Below are 18,767 nucleotides of genomic sequence, written 5' to 3' on the forward strand. Positions count from 1 at the left end.
TTTTAAACCTCATAAAAATCAATCTATTATCTTTGCCTCTAAAATATTATCAATTTAAAGATATAGGGACTTTAATCAAAAGATATAGTCTTTTATCAACCTAGATTATATAAGATTTGTCAAGTGATTACATGCTATCTTTTTTGCATTGATAGGTTGAAATTGATTCTTAAACTCAGTCTCAAAGTCCTCCCAATCACAAAATCCACCTTGATTTTTATAGCTTTGAATTTGTTCTTACCACCAAATGGCTACCATATCTTTCAATTAATTGATTGCATACATAATTTCTTCAATGGTATTTATCCCAAATAATTACAAGTATTATTGCATATTGAAGAATCATTGACATACATCCTCTTGCCTTGAAGTCCCAAAGTATGTACTAAGCTTATTCAATTTCAGCTTAGCAAATGTTGATTTTTTTATCCTAGAGGCTTTTATTTGCCCTTACAAAGTAGCTATCTAGCTTAAGAAATGTTGTATTTGAGCCTTCATCTGAGATTGCTCTGCCATATCTTTTATACTATAATTTTTAATTAAATTCCACTATTGTAATGCCTTTTCATCTTTTGGTTGATTTTTTAAGAGTAACTCGTGGTAGCCTCAACATAATATCTAATATGACTACAACAACTAACTTCAAACTAGATGATGACTATTCACTCACTACCAAAGAACAATCTAATACTCACTCTGATACAAATAAAATAAGACTAGCCTATCTCAAGAGTCTAAGATCCTTCTAATCCATAGCAACATAAAACCTCATCACAAAATATGACAAAATGGATTAGAAAAAAACTGAATACAATTAAACAAAATAAGATACAAAAGACAAAAATGAGCAAACAGAAATAAAATAGAACTGAACTGAATAAGAAGTTGCAAAACCAAATTTTACTTAGAGAAAAGATCCAAAGCTATATTTTGACCAACTACCCAAAAGGCCTTAGCTAGTCCTATTTATACTTTGTTTACTACCTTGGACTTTCTACGATATTCCTAGATAATAGATCCTATTTAGATAATTGTCCTAAATTCTTTCTAGAAAGTTCTATAGTAGATCTTACCTAGATAACCATCTTAAATCCTTTCTAGAAGATTCTATGGTGGATTTTTCCTAAATAACTACCTTAAGCTCTTTCCAAAATATTCTACAATAGATCCTACATAGTCCACTAATCTAGCTCCAATTCTAAAAACTTCTATAACTTCTCAAATATGATTCCAACTATCTATTCCTATATGTCAACAATACAAGTATCTTATCTATATCTTGTTACATATATTATAAAAAATTATCAAGATGATTAGATAATTCTTTTATTATTGACAAAGTTTACATACAATAATCTCATACATTTTCTTATTCAACAAACACATTTTTTTGATAATTATAGTTATCATCTATGATTTGATATTTTTGAATTTTTAAAAGTTAACAATCTTATGGCAAATGATTTACAAATTATTTGTTAAAATTACATATAACAAAGAAGATGTAGTTAAAAGAAGTTAAATAATAAAAAGTGAATGCAAATACTTATTGCAAGAAATAACCATAATTTAATATAGATAATAAGGTATAGTTACTTTGTTGCAATATCAAGACTATTTGTCTTTAAGATAAATTAGACCATCATAGGTCTAGTTCTTTTCCTATTTATGAATAAGTAAATCTTATTATTTATTGATTATATCTATCAGAGTCTATAAAGATCTATTTTTTATTCCATGTATCTCTTTTTAAGCCATATAAGACAATGAATATCTTGAAAAGAAGATAAATACCACCTCTTCCTATAAAAATAAATAATAATCAAGAGTTTGAGGTGGAAGAAGTCTTAGATTTAAGGCAGCGCCAAAATAGATTGAAAAATCTTATTCATTGGTATAGTTATAATATTAGTGAATGCACATAGAAGCTAATAAAGAATCTTGCTAATGCAATAAAGACAGTTGAAGCTTTTTATTGATGGCATCTATCAAAATCAAGATAAAAAATATTAAGATCTATAAAAGATGATGACTGCTCTTCATGAAATTTGTTTCTAGAAGAAAAGATAATATTATAGACATACATATTTATTCCAATAATTACTTATATAACTACATAAAAGTAAATAAAAATATATTAATTTCATAATATTTAAAAAAAAATCTTTTTAGAATCTTTATAAATATAATTTTGACTTTATATGTGTTTGTAGTTGATTTGTAGGTTTAAAACTTGATCAATAAATTTATCTTATACCACATATATTAGTAGCTTATAGAATAAGGTGATTATATAGCATACATATAAAAAAAAATTATCTTGTAAGTTAAGACATGTATCTTGCAAAGTCAACATATGTTGGAAGTCTTACAAAATATCATTACGTAGCTTCTAATTAGATAGAATATATGGAGGTAAAAATGAAGCCTTTTTCAATCTTGTCAATGCCTTTTTAGTCTTTAGTCTTGTTTTAAGACTTTCTAGTCTTCTTGTCTTTGGCAATAGCCGTTCTAGTTCAATATATAACCAACTTTGAGTATTTTTTTAGTCTTTTTAAGTGACGTAAGACTGTATTGAGACTTTCTTTCTTTGAGATTCATGTCCTTGACAGTTGCATATATTAGTAGCTTATGGTACAAGTTGGCCATATAGTACACATGTAAGAAACTTATTTTGTAAGTTAAACAAATGTTTCATATATTTTATACATATCAAAGATCTTATAGAATATTACCACATAGTTCCTGATTATATAGTATTTATATAGGCAAGAGCAAAGCCTTCTTTATTCTTATCAATATCTTTCTTCTCTCTAGTTTTATTTCAAGAGTCTGTAATATTCTTATTTTTGATAATAGCCATTCTAATTCTAATATATTACTATTTTTAAGTGAACATCTATACACAAGAATGTATCAAGGTTTTTTGAGATTCATATCCTTCAAATCGACCTTCTGTAGTTATAAATATAAATGAATTATAAACAAAAATAAAAGATAAAATGTAATCTTTTTTGAACCTTATTTATTTTATCTTAAAGTTTTATTATTCTTTATCTTGATTTTGATAGATGTTATCAATAAAAAGCATCAATATTTTTTGTTGTATTTGTAAGATTATTAGTTGATTTCTATATACATTCACTAATTTCATATCTACACCAATAAAAAAAAAAAAAACTTATTTTAGTATCACTTCAAATCTAAGATTTTTTTGATCTCATATTTTTAATTATTATCTACTTTTATAAGAGGGTTGGTATTTTTCTTCTTCTTAGTTTTTCTTTGTTAAGAATCAAGAATCTTTTCTATTTCATATTGTATATAATTATCTATTTTAATATAACATGGTAATAGCTATATTATTCTTCAAATAGTTGATTTTGAATAAGCCTCTAAGAGAGACACATGAAAGACTAGATATATCTTCATAGATGTAGGTAGTTCCAATCTATAAGCTACTAAATTAATTTGCTTTTGAATACTAAATTGCCCAATCTTTGGTGGTTCAACTTATTGCAATGCATATTAGTCTGAATATTTTGTCAAAGAAGCCATATTTTATCTTCAACTTAAAAAGCTAGGAATTCCTTTTTCAATTCATCTAAAGATGCTTTGTAAGAATCTTAAGCTACTTATAAATGGAACTTCAAAGTTTTATAGAGCTATGACAATTGTTTTGTAAGATCTTTAGGTGTTGGATTTTCATCCTTTCATATATCTAAAAAATCAAATTTTGGATGGTAATCATAATTGGAATAAAATAGTATTTGTTGAGTTAAAATATGAAAAGTATTATTATAAGCAAACTCTACTAAAGATAAATATGAGGTCTAATCATCTTGCTGATAGTTGATGATACATCATAAATACTACTCCAAAACTTGATTAAATTGTTTTATTTGATCATTTGTTTAAAGGTGGAAGATAGAGGAAAGTTTGATATACCATCAATATCTCAAAAAAAGATTTTCAAAACTTTGATATAAATTGGGATCCTCAATAAAAAAATAATATTATTAAGTAGGCCATAATATTAATATATATTAGCTAATGTTGTATGAATTTGTTGAAAAAAACTTAAATCAACAAGTGTAACTATAGAAGTAGTATAAAAAAAAATAAAAAAATAAAAAATAAAAAAATGGCTTCAAAAGAATAATATATTGTGGATCAAATATTGCTTCTTCAACCTTTGGAACAAGATATGATTTCTTTAATAAAGTATCTAATAGTCATTGTTTCTTTTTTTATTGTTATATAATCACAAAATCAAAAAAAGATAATAACATATTCTAGCAAGCTTGGTGATAATTCAAAATTCAAGCTCATATAAAATACTCTAAATTTTTATGATGTATATATATAAAATGTATAATACCTTCTAATAAAATATGCTATTCTTAAAAAGAGTCTACAATCATAAAAAGTTCTTTATTGTAAATCTTATAATTAATTTTTGAAGCTAAAAACTTTTTAGAATAGAAAGCAACTATGTAGACCTTTCCATATTTTCCATCTGTAATAAGTCTCTAAATAAAAGGCCTTCATGAAATTTGAATGCAATAAGATTAGAGCTGTGGTAAAAGCTACCTTCAAATCTTAAAAAGCCTTTTGTATTTGAGGTCCCCATTTCAATTTGTCTTTGGATGTCAATTGAGTGAGATGAGCAGCAACTTCAGAATAATTTTTTTATAAATATTTGATAAAAATTAATAAATCCAAAAAAACGTTATACATCCTGTGTTGTCTTTGGAATTGTCCACTTTTTTATAGATTGAACTTTATTTTGATCCATCAATAAGCCTTCATTGGATATAATAAATATAAAAAATTTTACTTTTGGTTAATAGAATATACATTTTTTGAATTTGGCATATAATCCTGCATCTTGTAACTTTTGCAAGATTAATTGCATATGTTCTTCATGTTTTTCAAGAGTATTGGACTAAATTAAGATATCATCAAGGTAGTAGACAATAATCTTGTTTAAGAATTTTTAAAAAATATCATTCATCAAATGTTAAAATATAGCTAGAATATTTTTTAATCAAAAAGATATGATATGATATTTAAAATATCCATATTTTATCTAAAACAATGTCTTCTATTCATCTCATTGTTTAATTTGTACTAAATTGTATGCTCCACAAAGATCTATTTTGGTGTAGATCTTAACTTAACCAAGTTGCTCCAAAAACCTTGATATCAATAATAATGGATAATAATTATTTTCTATTATTTTATTGAAGGTGTAATAATTAACATGTATTTATAAATATCTATCTTTTTTTTATTGGTGCATCTGCTAAAAATTTAGAATGCCAAATAAAATTCTTTGCAAGATTTTTATTGATATAATCTGTTAATGCCAAAAGCTTGTTTTGTAATAAGTACTAAATTGGACCAAGTAGTGATTGAGCCTCTTCTTAAAGATTAATGGTATAAACATATGGTCAATACTTTGGCAATATGTTAGCATTCTTTTTTTCAAAGGCATCTTAAAATCCCTTATACTACTCTGAGATAGCTACAAGTAAGCTTGCTTCTTTATGATTTGAAATTGCATAAATAATAAATGACATTTCCTTCTTAGCCATCTTCATAAAAGCCATTGCTCCCAGAAATAAGGACTTTGTTGTTGATAACTTCTTGATAGGTTTTTTCCAAAAGAATTCTATAAAAAATTCAATCTTAAAAAACCTCCAACATATAGATGGATTATATCTTTTTAAACATAAAAGTCTTAGAATGATAGGATTAGATAATATTCTAATAATATTAAATATTATTTTACTACAATGGCCTCTAAATAATATTTGTAGTGGTATGATCTTATAAATAACATTGCTTCAAATTAAAGATCGATCATCTGTTACTTCTACATATACAAAATTTGACTTTTGTACTAAAATAATTTTATGAAGTTTAAAAAAATCTTCATCTAAAAAGCAAGCACATACTCTTGAATCTAATAAGGCATTTGTTTGAAGTTTTTGTAGGCCAAGAAATAAAAATATAGTAAAATAATGAACATGTTTGATAGAAAAAAAAAGATCTTAATGAATTTGAAGTATTGAAATGTCTAGCTGCACAATTTTCATTATAACTAGGTATCTTTGTTTTCTCACATAATTGTTCTTGTAGTCTTGGTTGTATGTTGTTTCTTTGTATGATTTCCAAATTTATGACCTTCATTACAATATAAGTATGGACCTTATTGAGATCAACATTTCTTATTTTTTGTTATAAGAGGTTTGAATTGTATTACATAAATTTGCATATCCTTAGCTTTGAAGTGTAGAAATCATGTATTTGTTGAATAGCAAAATACAAACTTTTAGTGAATTTTTTTATCAAAGTCTAGGAGCTTTGAACTTACCTTTCTTGAAATAATTAATTATTACACTTCACAACTTAGCTAATAGCTTCATTGAATATTTGAAGATTAAATAATGATAGTAATACATCTTTCACATCATCTGTTAATCTCCAATAGAATTGATTCATGAGAGCTTGTTTATTTCAATTGATGTTACAAGCTAATTGTTTAAAATTACATGCATAAATTCATAAAAAATATGATCTTTGATGTAATAAACAAATCTTTGTTATTGCCAATGAAGCCTCATCATGTTTTTCAAATGCTTCTACAAATGCTTCTAAGAAACCTTAAAAGTTACTTAAGATTAAAAATCTCTTTTTAAATAAAAAAAAAAATCAAAATAAGTCTTAACTTATGAGGAAGGTTCCTACTAAATCAACTCATAATTTCTCTATTGGATAACACTCAGATTGTAAAAAAGTTATCAATCGAATTTAGTTAATAAATCCTTGAAATTTTGAGGATTTACCATCAAGTTTTTTTTGAAATCTAATCCAAAACTCCTTATGTTATTGAATAGGTAAATTTTCTTATTGAGGTATAGGTGCCATTGCCTCCTTGGATGTAGAAGCTTGAAAAAGTAGTTGCATCATAAGTTGACTTGCTTCAAGTCTTATGTGAGTATAAAATTCACTCTTTAATCTAATTACAAGATGGCCTCAAATAAGATTTGTTTATAATATATGGTATAAAGTTAAAGTAGCAAGAATAAGAATAAAAGAAGAAAAAGACAAAACAAGTGGAATAAGTACAATTAAGCAATTGTACACTACAAAAGTAGTCATAGTCTATTTACTGAGTTTTTATCTAATAAAAAGTAAAAAATAAAAATAAAAAATAATTTTTAGAATTTTTTTTTATCTTTTCAATGGTATAAGAAACATATAAATCCGAGTTACAATGAATAAGTTATGAAGGTTTAAAAAATAACAAGTAATTAAATAAAAAGTTAAATAAATAATTTTTACTTCAATTATAACTTGCATAAGAGATCAAGAGTTCGAACCTAACTAAGGCTCATAAGTAGTGTATATGGATTCTTGAGAGAGGCCATGAGGCCTTAGACTTATCTTCCTAACTACCTTCAAGGTGCTACAACCCATATGGAACTTGTGCACCTCCCTTCTTATAGGGACTATACTAACTGCTGGTCTTTCTATTTTCTACTATTAAACTCCATAATTTTGTATTTTTGAATTTACCATAGTATTTAAAAACATCCAATTAGCCTCAAAGCCTAGAGTGGCCTTCAAATCTTGCTCCATTTCTTCATAATGGTTCCTCAAGTGGTAAAATTTATTTTTATCTAAGTCTTAGAAATTACTCTAAAAATTCCTAAAAAATTCTAAATAAATTTTAGATAAATTTTAAAATTCTTATAATGATTCTATTATATTAATATCAATTTAAGAATATAATTTCCTATCTTGATGATTTTTATAGTAATAAAATAAATTTAAATCTATTATAAATCCTACTTTCTATATAACTAACTAAAAAGACATGAGGTTCTTTTTCAGACTTCTTCTAACTACTAACTAATATTTATAGTTTTTTTTATAAGTAATATATATAGATAGAAATCCAATATAAATATTGACCTTAGTAACTAATCCTCACTACTCAACAATAAGTAAAAATCCTAAACCAACTAAAATAATTACCTTCAAGACTTACTAAGATTCTATTTTTTCTCCACTAATACTATTCTCTTTTATTTAACATCCTCTAAGTACATCTTCACCTAAAAATTATAATTTTGATACTCTACATACATTCTTTTGTCCTAAAACAATTAGTAAGTCAATTTGATGACTCATATCTTACATCACTATGAAATCTTGCAAAGAACTCTTCAATTTTAACAGTTTTATGAACTAAAGCATTTATTTTGTTCATAATAACATCTAATTTGGATTTGAGAGATTCAACCATAATAACATCTTCACCTCCAACCATTCTAAAAGAAAAAAATAAAAATAAAAATAAAATCTAAATAATATCAATTTAGATAAAGGTGCTCCACAACCTCTAAAGCACTTAGATGCCTTCAAAAAGAATGGTAATCTATTTTCTATCAAGAAAAAGTAAGCTTAAGTATTGATAAGAAATCAATCTTGATAAATTATCATGGATATTCTATAAAAAAAGACTAAATAAGAAATTGAACAAAAGAATTCAATAAGAAAGCTAATAAGAATTTAATTAAACCATATGAGTACAAGATCAACACTAAAAGAAGTGAGTTAGAGTTTTAAAAGATGTATAGTCAAGATTGAGGATTCCCTCAACCTTGACTTCAATATATATTAGGTATTAAGAAGCTTCTTAAGAAGTTTTTATATTATTTGAAGATGAAGCAACTCAAAGACGCTTCTCAAGTAACTTTCTTAATCTTTTTAGAATCTTTTAAAATCTTTTAGAATATTTTTAAAATCATCTAAAGTATTTTAGGATATTCTAAGAATATTTCTAAAATCTTATGAAATCTTTAAGAATCATCTAAAATATTCTAAATTGTCCTTATTGAATATTTATAATGTATTTGTTGAATAGAAAAATATACCTTATAATAAGCAAACTTTGTAAATAGCAAGAGAGTTGTTCAATTTTTTTTATGGTAATTGATGGTATATCTCAAATACTATTTCAAATTTTCATTCAACTATTTTATTTATCCATCAATTTATGGATAGGAAGCCAAAGATAATTTTATGTCCATCTTTAATATTTTAAATAGAATTTTCTAAAATCTTGATACAAATTATGTCTCTCTATTCAATATAATATCTTTTAGTAATCTATAATAGTAATAAATATTATTAAAAAATATATAGTAATTAAAGATAATTTTTATTGTAAAATCTAGAGTTTGGTCTCTACTATACTTTCTCAATTATTTTTTCCAAATGTAGCCATAAAGACTTCTAAGAATGAATTAAGATCATAAAAGAGTTGTTAAATTTTTTCTATCTAAGGTGCAAACTAAGAAATAATATTGTCAAATAAAAGTATACATATGAATTCAACTTAAATAAATTTATAAAGGTATTGAAAAAGATGTAATCTTAGATAAAGCTTTATTTGTTGCAGAAATCTTCAAAACTTTGATCTTGTTCCATCAAACTTCTTTGGCATACTTATCCTTATTTCTTTAATATTAGTAGTAGCAAGACTTCTTGAATTCAATTGTGAACTTAATCTATGTGCTTTTCTTAATCTACAAGCCAAATTAGAGGAGGGTAATTTGGAACTTCTAATACTAAATAAAAATTTCTACAAATAAACATAGTCCACATTTTTTTAAAAAAAACCAATGTAAAAAAACTAAATATTAGTTTAAAGATAATTAGTCCACAACCTTCAATATACAATAATAGAAGTGAGATAATCCACTCAATTCTAAAAACACAAAAATAATTAATTAGTATTCTTATCAAATTATCAAAAACATAAATCTTAAAGAATCAAAGAGTCAATCCACTTTTGTATCATTTAAAAAGAATAGATAATCACTAAAAGATGGTATAATATTAAATTAAAATTGTTAATGCTCAAGATAAAAAAACTAAAATCTTTTAAAAGAAGATTCAAAACAAGAAAGGTATTGACAAGAGTGAAGAAGGTTTCACTTTTACCTCCATATATACTATCTAATTAAATACTATGTAGTAATGTTCTATAGGACCTCCAACATGTGTCTAACTTACAAGACAAGTTTTCAACATATGCATCACATGGTTGGCTTGTATCACAAACTATTAATATGTGTGAAATATGATAAACTTATTGGCTAAGTTTTTAATCTACCAATCAACTACAAACATATCTAAAATCAAATCCACATCCATGAAGTTTCTAAAAATCTTCATCACAATATATTATCAAATTTATCTATATTTACCATCTACTTAACATTTCTTATTTAAATAAATATATATATATATATATATATATCCATGACCCTTTATTAGACACCAACAAAAAGAATTGTACTCTTAAATATTTTTTTCACTAACATTTCCAAACACCAAAAAAAAAAAAATGATTAAACTCTTAAGAATTTTTTTCATAACATTTGCAAACACCATTGCGTGTCATTAACATCACTACTGTGTCATCAAAAGGGAATTCCTTACTATCTCTGACCTTGGGAGTTAGTTAAGCATCTTTAGAAACTAGAAAGTGTTGATTGAAAGGCCACTAATTTGCCTACATCAAACAACGAGGCTGAGAATGTTTGCATGCTGACCACTCAACTACCTATCAACCAAATGAACTGCTAAGAGGTGCAATCAAATGGTTGATACTCTAGTATTCAGCAGTCCGGTAAGAGAGGGAGAGAGATAGAAAGAATGCGGCATCGAAACAGCTTCTCTGGACACTTCCTAAGGTTCTGAAAAACAAAACGAAAACGTATATCCAATAGAAGAAGTTAAATACCAACCTTGAAACAACAGAGCCAAACACCTCCTCAATATTCAGAACGGTCGCTACAAATCTTACACATCTGGCTCGTCTGGCTGTCTCAGTTTTGAGAGTAAGTGGGTCGAAATCTGCAAGTAAGGTGCTGACAGGGAGAAGCTGCCCGTGTCCCTTGCCTGAATGATTGAACTCTTTAGAATGGGGTAACCGAACGCGTCCATCATGTATGAAGAAACACCGGCAAATTCGAGGATTACAGGTGCTTACTCCACATCTAATTTTCGAGGAAGTTTTTTTCTACTCTTGTAGGTGCACATGGTCGCATTGTATTTTTTCTCCACCACCTGCCTCTGTTCTGGCAAGACGCGCAAACAGTACCCCAAGCTTCTCACATGGGACAAAGTCTGGTCTGCGAAAGCTAATCATGTCTGTGGGTCCACGTCTGGAACGCATGAATACAACCTCGAACTAAAAGCTAGTTACCAAGAATCACAAAGGACGCCCCTAGGTTGTTATCCACTTCCGACTTGAATATCAACAGGATGACGTGGTTTGAAAGGTCTCCGCTGGACCGTCACATTCTCAGCAAGTCGTTGGAAAGGGAATGTTTGTGGTGAAGGGAGAGGAATGGGAGATGCAACGACGTATGCTCAAACCCTGCTTTTCTAATGAATCGCTCAAGGTTTCATTCTTTTGGCACTAGCAAAAGTATGTCCCATTGAGTACGGATATAGGCCCTGTGAATTCGGGTTAAGCTTCAGTTTCCGAGACATTTCATGCGAGCTCGATTTGCACTTTGGTTAATATTCTCCGGCTCACGCCCGACTTGTGAAATTCTTACTTATTTAAAGTAAATTTTTCATATCCTTTCTTGGAACAAAGAGTTAGCGCTCTATTTTAATCTTGTTCAAACACTGCCATATATCACACCTCAGCGCACACAAGAACGAAGGAGTTAATTGTGCTACAGAAGTCTTTCTTGTGTATGTCATGTTCTGAAGTAGGCTGCTGTTGTAGGAATTAATTGGATCTATTTGGGGCATGCCTTCGACCAATAGACATGAGCTTCGCTTAGATGTTGCAGCCGAAACGGAGTATGTTAATAAAATACGGTGCCTGGTGCTGTGTTTGTGGTGCAGCCCATGGTGGAACTCATGGTAAAAAGTGCAGCGCAAGAAATGCTGAACTGGGAGGAAATGGCAGCACAAGCTGGAGGAAGAGTGAAACATGATGTACAGCTTTTAATAAGTGCTTTGATAAAGAGAGACAAATCATGGGGCATCTCTTTGCAGCCATTGGCAACCCTTCTTTCTGGATCCCAAGTGTACACTAGATAGAGAACTCGAATGGTACCTACAAATTATGATGCCAGTGAGTCTATTTTGGCGTCAAATTAGAATACCTCTGATGTTAGGGTTTTGGCAGGCTTTTGCCAACAAAACAGGCGACAGCGATTGCTCAACTCAACGGCAGAACCGAAAAACTAATCATGGAGTTGGTCAAGGATCGGATGGATGCAGTACAGAAAGTAGAAAGAGAATCTTACGGCGACGATATTCTTGGTCGTATGCTGACAGCAACTGATAGATTTGATGGAAGCTTCCACAAATTTAGCCTCGACGCTGTTATAGACAACTGCAAGAAGTTTTTCTTCGCTGGCACTGACTCAGGAGCAAATTTAACCACCTTCCCGTTGTTGATCCTAGCAAATTATCCAGAATGGCAGGACAAAGACCCTTGTGAGATGAACGACATCTCTAGGCTCAAAATTGTAAGCAATCGTTCCTGGAAATATTGTTAATTACTCTTTCTTGCCCCGTAAAGGACGATTCAGTGGTAGTGACAAGGTTTGCACTAAGATTAGTACGTGATTGGTGCAGGCGAGGATGATATCTCAAGAAATAGCGCGAATTTTTGCAGTGTCACCGTCAATAGCTAGATTAGCCGTTAAGGATTGCGAATTAGGCGACCTGTTAATTCCCAAGGGTTTAGTCATCGAAATCGCGACTTTGGCAATGCACCGTGACCCAGAGCTTTGGGGAAAGGATGTAGCCGAGTTCAGACCTGAGAGATTTGCTAATGGAGCATCGGCAGCTTGCACTCATCATCAAGCATTCCTTCCCTTCGGAGCTGGACCCCGAAGTTGCATTGCTGAAAAAATTTCATGGCTGGAGGTGAAGGTTGTGCTGTGCATGATACTTCGACGTTTTCGAATCCTACCATCTCCGAAATACAAACATCATCCTCATTTTGCCATAGTGAACAAGCCCAAGTACGGATTGCCACTCATTTTGGAGCTCCTGTCGCAAAGCCGGTCTGATTCCATAATGGCGGAGATCTAGTTCTGAAACCACACTAGAGCACAGCAATTCATACTGCTCCAGCTTGCACAGGTTCCATATAGGAACATCCTTTAAGCTTTTCTTGTGTCTGCACACTCGCGTGTAACGTATCACCTCATATTTAATTGAAAGTCCTCATGCGTCTGTAGAGAAAAAAAAAAAAAAAAAAAAACATACATCATTGTGGTACAAGGAAGAATTATTCAGTAGAAGATTGTGAGAATTGGAGAGTACTCTTGAGCTTCAAGTGCGCAACAGAAGTGACAAAATTAATTATCATGCGCATCATAAGCTACGCCTATTATTCTGTTGCCATGGAGAAATGCTGTAAAAGATTTGGAAACGAGGAGAGATAGCGATCGAAGCGTGCAGAAGTTGACATTAAGTAAGAGGGAGACGGCCGAATTCTAATAAGAGATTAAGCTGCGCATGAATTTGGTTGCTTAACTCAAAGGTTTTTTTGGAACAACGGAGGTTGACACGAGGATGCCGTCGTTGTCCACCCAGCAGAAATCACCAGGTCTGATGGTAGCCCCTACGATGTTTATCACGACGTTCTTTTCGCCGACGCCGTTCTTTTTGCTCCTCACAGGGCACGGGGCGAGCGCTCTAACCCCAATAGCGCAGTCGTTGATCTCGTCCACGTCGCGAATGCATCCAAAAATGACAAACCCAGCCCAGCCTTGTGTTTCCGCAAGCTTTGCAACTTCTCCACCTACAAGAGCGGTTCGCAAGCTACCGCCACCGTCGACAACGAGAATTCTCCCATTCCCAGGTTCATTTACTGTTCTACGCAACAGAACGTTGTCCTCCAAGACTTTCACTGTAACCACTCGACCTGAAAATATCCGTTTCTGACCAAAGGATTGGAAAACACCAGGCGTTAGAACTTGGAGCTCCCCAGACGCAAGCTCCTTTTCGTGAGTATCACACACGTTCGACGTCAAGAGAGACATCTCGTTCTCAGGTATTCCGATTCTCCTGTCAATCTCTCACTCTTTCAACGCATGCCTTCACGAACTCTCAACGACTCAAGTGTTCTCAACGTGTTCTCAAGTGTGAGAAAAAGCGTCTTGCAAACAGAATCTAATGACGAATACAGACAAATTGCAAAACTGCAGTATCTAGATTCGTACAAGGATGACGAAATCATAGATTTGTAATATTCTAAATTCTGCAGAATCCTTTGTACTTGAGTAGCAGTGGAGGTTTAATCGTTAGGCCTATGTTGATGAGTATTCCACTCTAAAAAGCGACACTCCACACCAATCGCCCCGTCCACTTTATCATATTCACCAAGTCAGGAATTACTACAACTGCAGGAAAATTTAGACACGCACTCTGTCGAGCGCCAGCCTTGATCGGCACTTTCTAAAAGATCACTGGTAATTCAGTTATAACCTAGAACTTCGCTTAGCATTTCTTGCGAAAGTGATCACTTTCTGAGTACGTGGATGCTTAGAGACCCACAGTATGCCCGCTTAACTACCTTCAAGATGAAAACAAGATTTCAATCAACGAAGCCACTGCCACGAATCGATCATAGAATAAATTTTAAATTCTATCTCCGAGCTGTGGGATATTGACGTGTTTAGTATACTTGAGATAAACTCACAGCGATTGATTAAGTGAAAACCTGAAGAAGAGCACCTACTACAGAAGCTTGTACGAAGTCTACACGGAAAAGGATGGGCAAAGCATGAATAATGTCACCAATTTAGACCTAGGATCTGACTTATGTCATCTATCAAACAGCATGTGCAGGGTTTCTCGGCTGTATAAACTCCAGGGATTTGGCAATGGGTGTGAGGCCCTGTGCAGCCAAGTAATCTGCGTTGTGGAACTTGCTTAAATGACGAGCGCCACCATCACAAAGAATAGTTACAATTGTATGCCCTGGACCCAGCATTTGAGCAACACGTACCGCACCCACGCAATTCATGGAAGAAGAGCTTCCTAAGAATAAACCATCGTTCCTCATCAGATACCTGCAACACATACATACCATCTGGTGAATCCAAATGTCCAGTAGTTACAAGGAAAGAGGGCTTAAGTTACTTCAAGGAATTCAGTTTCCCAAGAAAATAAGGCATAGATCAGAGCCAACCTTGCCATTTCAACGGCCTCCTTGTCAGTGCCCCGAAAAGCTCCATCGAGCTGTGCTTTCTTGAAATTTTCAGTTATTCGATTAATACCTATTCCCTCTGTGATGGTATCGAAAGGATTTTTCATGCGTTTGCCTTCGGCTTCCTCTCTTGTGTACATCACACCCCGAGTGACTTTGTTATATAACCCTGAGCCCGGAGGATCTATAAGAAAACATTTTACTTGAGGATTTTGTTCCTGCAAATATAATCACTAAAAAGTTCGTAAGCCTTGCAGAATTAGAGATTAGTGAAACCAAAACCTTGAATTTCTATCTTTTCATGTCATCATTAATACTGAATGCTTTCGTCCTGCTTTTGGCTGAGGGACTCAACCCTCCTGAGAACGAAACTGAAAAATAGATGGAGTAATTGAGCTGAATGTGGGCGGCAATTTACAAAAACAGGTTCAACATCAGTGACCCAATTCGCAATAAAAATACTCCACATAGTTAAAACGAAAAACTACCTTCAAATATCGTGAAACTCCTGCAATTGTCCCACCAGTTCCAGCAGCTGCAACAAACGCGTCAACCTTTCCACCTGTCTGCACCCATATCTCTGGACCCGTTCCCTCATAATGAGCCCGGAAATTTGCCAGGTTCTCGAATTGGTCTGCAAAGTACCCACCTCGACCTTGCCATTTGCTGTTCAAGTGATCACTGGAGTCGCTGTCTCTAACATGAAGTTCCGTGGGTTGTGCCTCCGCTAAACTCATACCAGCATTAGCTTGCTCCTCAGATATCACGTGAAGCTTTTCACCGGATGAGCGGGTGTTTTTCACATGAGAACTATCAGTAACGCCAGCGATTAAACATGCGATTATCTCCTTCTGTATGGAGATCAAAAACTCCTCCTCAGCTGGTCTTGAATCACATGAATTATTTCTTGTTGCTATTATTTCACATGGTAACCCGCTTTTGGAATGTATTGCGGCGTGAAATTCATGAACCTCTGATGTAAAAGCTTTAACATGATGGTCAACCTTTTCCTCTAGGTGTGGATTTTGCTTTGAAATTGCATATAGCTGTGCCTCGGGTGCTGAATTAGCAGCACGGGCTTCCAGTGCACGTCGCCTAGCAACATTTACGAAGTGGTTTTTATGTGTGATAGAAACAGGTCGCACTCGCTCGACAGTAGCACCCATTGATTCCAATATTTGAGTCTGGCAAGCAACAGAAAAAAATTGCACAATACCTAAATCAGCGCTGCCTCAAAATAGTCAAGACTTTGGAATGAAACCAGCTGACTCAAAGGGATCCCAAAATTGCAGTATGGCATGCAAAGCTTTTTAAGCGCGATCCTCTTTAGAATAAATGAATTATCGTGTACACAACAAACCCTAAATTCTGAACCCTTCAGGATATATGTTCATAAGATTATGTTTTCAGATTATGATGATTGCTAATACCGTGCTGGATATCGGTAGCAAGTGGCGAACAAAACAGAGCGTACCTTCTCAATCGCAGCATCGTCAGGGATCACAACGTGGCATCTGCACCCATACGCTAAGGCAACCATGGCTAAGCTTACAGCTGTACTGCCAGCACTTCCCTCAGTAACAACACCACCAACACATAGAGCCCCAGATTGCAATGCCTGCGATGCATAGTTTACAAATTAGGCTTCCCTGCGATCGAATAAGAAACGATTTCCTACATCGTACATTCATGGTGGTAACAAAAGCCAGAGAATTGTTAATATAAATTTCAATTCGCAAGATGCCAAGACAACTGACCCCGAGGTAAAGGCGCAAAAGATTTCTCACCTCCTCAATAATTTGGACGGCAACCCTGTCCTTCACACTTCCACCAGGATTCAGAAATTCGCATTTACCGTAGATCTGGCCCGCTCAAAAATTGAAAGCACAATCAGACGAAGGACTTAGTAACAGAAAGAAAAATCCTGTCACGAATGCGGCCTGATTCAAGTGACTAAACAACTCAAAAGCCTGGAGAAAAGCAAACAAATAAAGTGCAAATTAGTATAAATGATAAATCACATCAAGTCTCCGCACCTCGCAGCCAGTGGCTTCCGACAGACTCCGAATTCTAATCAACGGTGTGTTCCCAATCGCTCCTATGACTCCCTCGCTCACCCCCACCCCCGCTCTCCCCCTGTTAAAATTCAAATGTTTCTGCGACGTCTCTGTGCACATCATCCCCCAGTGACGCACAAACTCCTTCCACGATTCACACTTACGATGCTTCCATCGCAGCGACACGACAGCCGCAGCAGCGAGCACCACCGCCGCCACAGATGCCACCACCACGCCCTCCCTCCTCTGCATCTTTGCTCCCGAGACCTTTCTCTCAGCTACCACGCCTGTCCTCCCTCATTCCACCTTCTGATGAATTTGCCACACCCTCCTTCTAATGCAAACACGGTGGTTTCAACTGCCATTACAATCCATCAAACACCGCATTTCTGACGTCTTCTAAAACTTAACGAGTCTTATAGCTAAAAACTTGAGCTAAGCCCCTCGGTTCCGACTTAAGGAACTGCAGCACCGGGAACGCGGACCGCAAGCGAAGCATCTCACAAAACAGTGGGACGCCGCATTTGTGCAAACCTCGACCCTCAACACATGAAATCACGTGAACCTTTGCTGTGAACAAAATGCATCTCACTCATTCATGCTATGGAATCGCTCTTGGCTCGCCCGAGCTCTCATCCATTACCACACTAATTTTCTTCCCACGACCCAAGCTTCATCTTCTCCTTACTTTCTCTGACACAAAATTACAAACACAAACATTCACTCTGTTCAGTACAATATGCAAATATTTCTTGCATATTGAAATTCTTGTGTAACGAAGAATTACATTTAAGAAATGAATGGAGGTAATAAGTAGTGAGATAAATGAAGACTTGAACAAGCCCTTCCAGATGAACTTTTTTTAGTGTAATCTTAAAATGGATATAAAAATAAAATAACATAATCTTATCTTGGTTGTTAGTTCATTTCAGAACAGAGTAGATCATGTGGGGTATCAAAAAATGTAAAAATCTTACTTTAAAGTTACTAGATAATATCATTGTTTTCAGTTTGAAAAAAAAAAAAAAAAAAAAAAAAAAATTGAATACATTCTTTTTTATTATTTTAATAATACATAGGTCAAGTTAAATAAGATAAATCAATACTGTTCAATAACAATTATGTAAAAATTAAAAATTAAAAATTAAAAAAAAAATGGGCAGAAGAAGAAATTTGTACTAAATACTTAGAGTGCTAAAGGAAATCTGAAGCATTTCCAATAAATAATAATAATAATAATAAATTATTGAAATTTATACTTATTTGAAAAAAAAAAAAACTCTATCATTTATTCTTTCTTAGAAGGCTCAATTATTTTTTTGCATTTGAAGATTGTGTTTTAACTAACAAATAGTAGTTTACAAACATTACTATAATAAAACGTTGCAATGTTGTGGCTTATTGACTTTAGAAGATAGTGTTTATAAAATGCA

The 18,767-nt window shown here is 32.6% G+C and overlaps 2 protein-coding genes across 2 annotated transcripts; one reads left to right on the forward strand and one right to left on the reverse strand.

Annotated features, from left to right (window-relative positions):
• Positions 1 to 11,125: 11,125 nt before the first annotated feature.
• On the forward strand, positions 11,126 to 14,099 carry LOC112282800 (cytokinin hydroxylase). Its single transcript, XM_090250863.1, has 5 exons — positions 11,126 to 11,236; positions 11,370 to 11,492; positions 11,950 to 12,134; positions 12,236 to 12,581; positions 12,691 to 14,099. The coding sequence occupies exons 1-5, from the start codon at positions 11,126 to 11,128 to the stop codon at positions 13,150 to 13,152; spliced, it is 1,227 nt and encodes a 408-aa protein (XP_090106989.1). The 3' UTR covers positions 13,153 to 14,099.
• Positions 14,100 to 14,700: 601 nt separating this feature from the next.
• On the reverse strand, positions 14,701 to 17,906 carry LOC112282839 (cysteine synthase 2). The gene is made up of 6 exons (XM_024520915.3): positions 17,314 to 17,906; positions 17,065 to 17,139; positions 16,752 to 16,895; positions 15,766 to 16,461; positions 15,260 to 15,495; positions 14,701 to 15,140 (listed from the first exon to the last, which is right to left on the reverse strand). The coding sequence occupies exons 1-6, from the start codon at positions 17,584 to 17,586 to the stop codon at positions 14,900 to 14,902; spliced, it is 1,665 nt and encodes a 554-aa protein (XP_024376683.1). The 5' UTR covers positions 17,587 to 17,906; the 3' UTR covers positions 14,701 to 14,899.
• Between the last annotated feature and the right edge of the window lie 861 nt (positions 17,907 to 18,767).

Source organism: Physcomitrium patens, chromosome 5, assembly GCF_059467195.1.
Source record: "Physcomitrium patens ecotype Gransden chromosome 5, ASM5946719v1, whole genome shotgun sequence".
In the NCBI taxonomy this organism is placed as follows: domain Eukaryota; kingdom Viridiplantae; phylum Streptophyta; class Bryopsida; order Funariales; family Funariaceae; genus Physcomitrium; species Physcomitrium patens.

What these genes read in the sequence shown, in the direction of transcription:
- LOC112282800 (XM_090250863.1), top strand. Translation starts at nt 11,126, where the DNA reads ATGGTCGCATTGTATTTTTTCTCCACCACCTGCCTCTGTTCTGGCAAG. An exon ending in TTTCTAATGAATCGCTCAAG is followed by an intron (nt 11,493 to 11,949) that starts GTTTCATTCTTT and finishes TTTGTGGTGCAG; the next exon opens with CCCATGGTGGAACTCATGGT. An exon ending in ACATCTCTAGGCTCAAAATT is followed by an intron (nt 12,582 to 12,690) that starts GTAAGCAATCGT and finishes TGATTGGTGCAG; the next exon opens with GCGAGGATGATATCTCAAGA.
- LOC112282839 (XM_024520915.3), bottom strand. Translation starts at nt 17,586, where the DNA reads ATGCAGAGGAGGGAGGGCGTGGTGGTGGCATCTGTGGCGGCGGTGGTG. An exon ending in CGGAAGCCACTGGCTGCGAG is followed by an intron (nt 17,140 to 17,313) that starts GTGCGGAGACTT and finishes TGAGCGGGCCAG; the next exon opens with ATCTACGGTAAATGCGAATT. An exon ending in GAGGCCGTTGAAATGGCAAG is followed by an intron (nt 15,141 to 15,259) that starts GTTGGCTCTGAT and finishes TATGTGTTGCAG; the next exon opens with GTATCTGATGAGGAACGATG.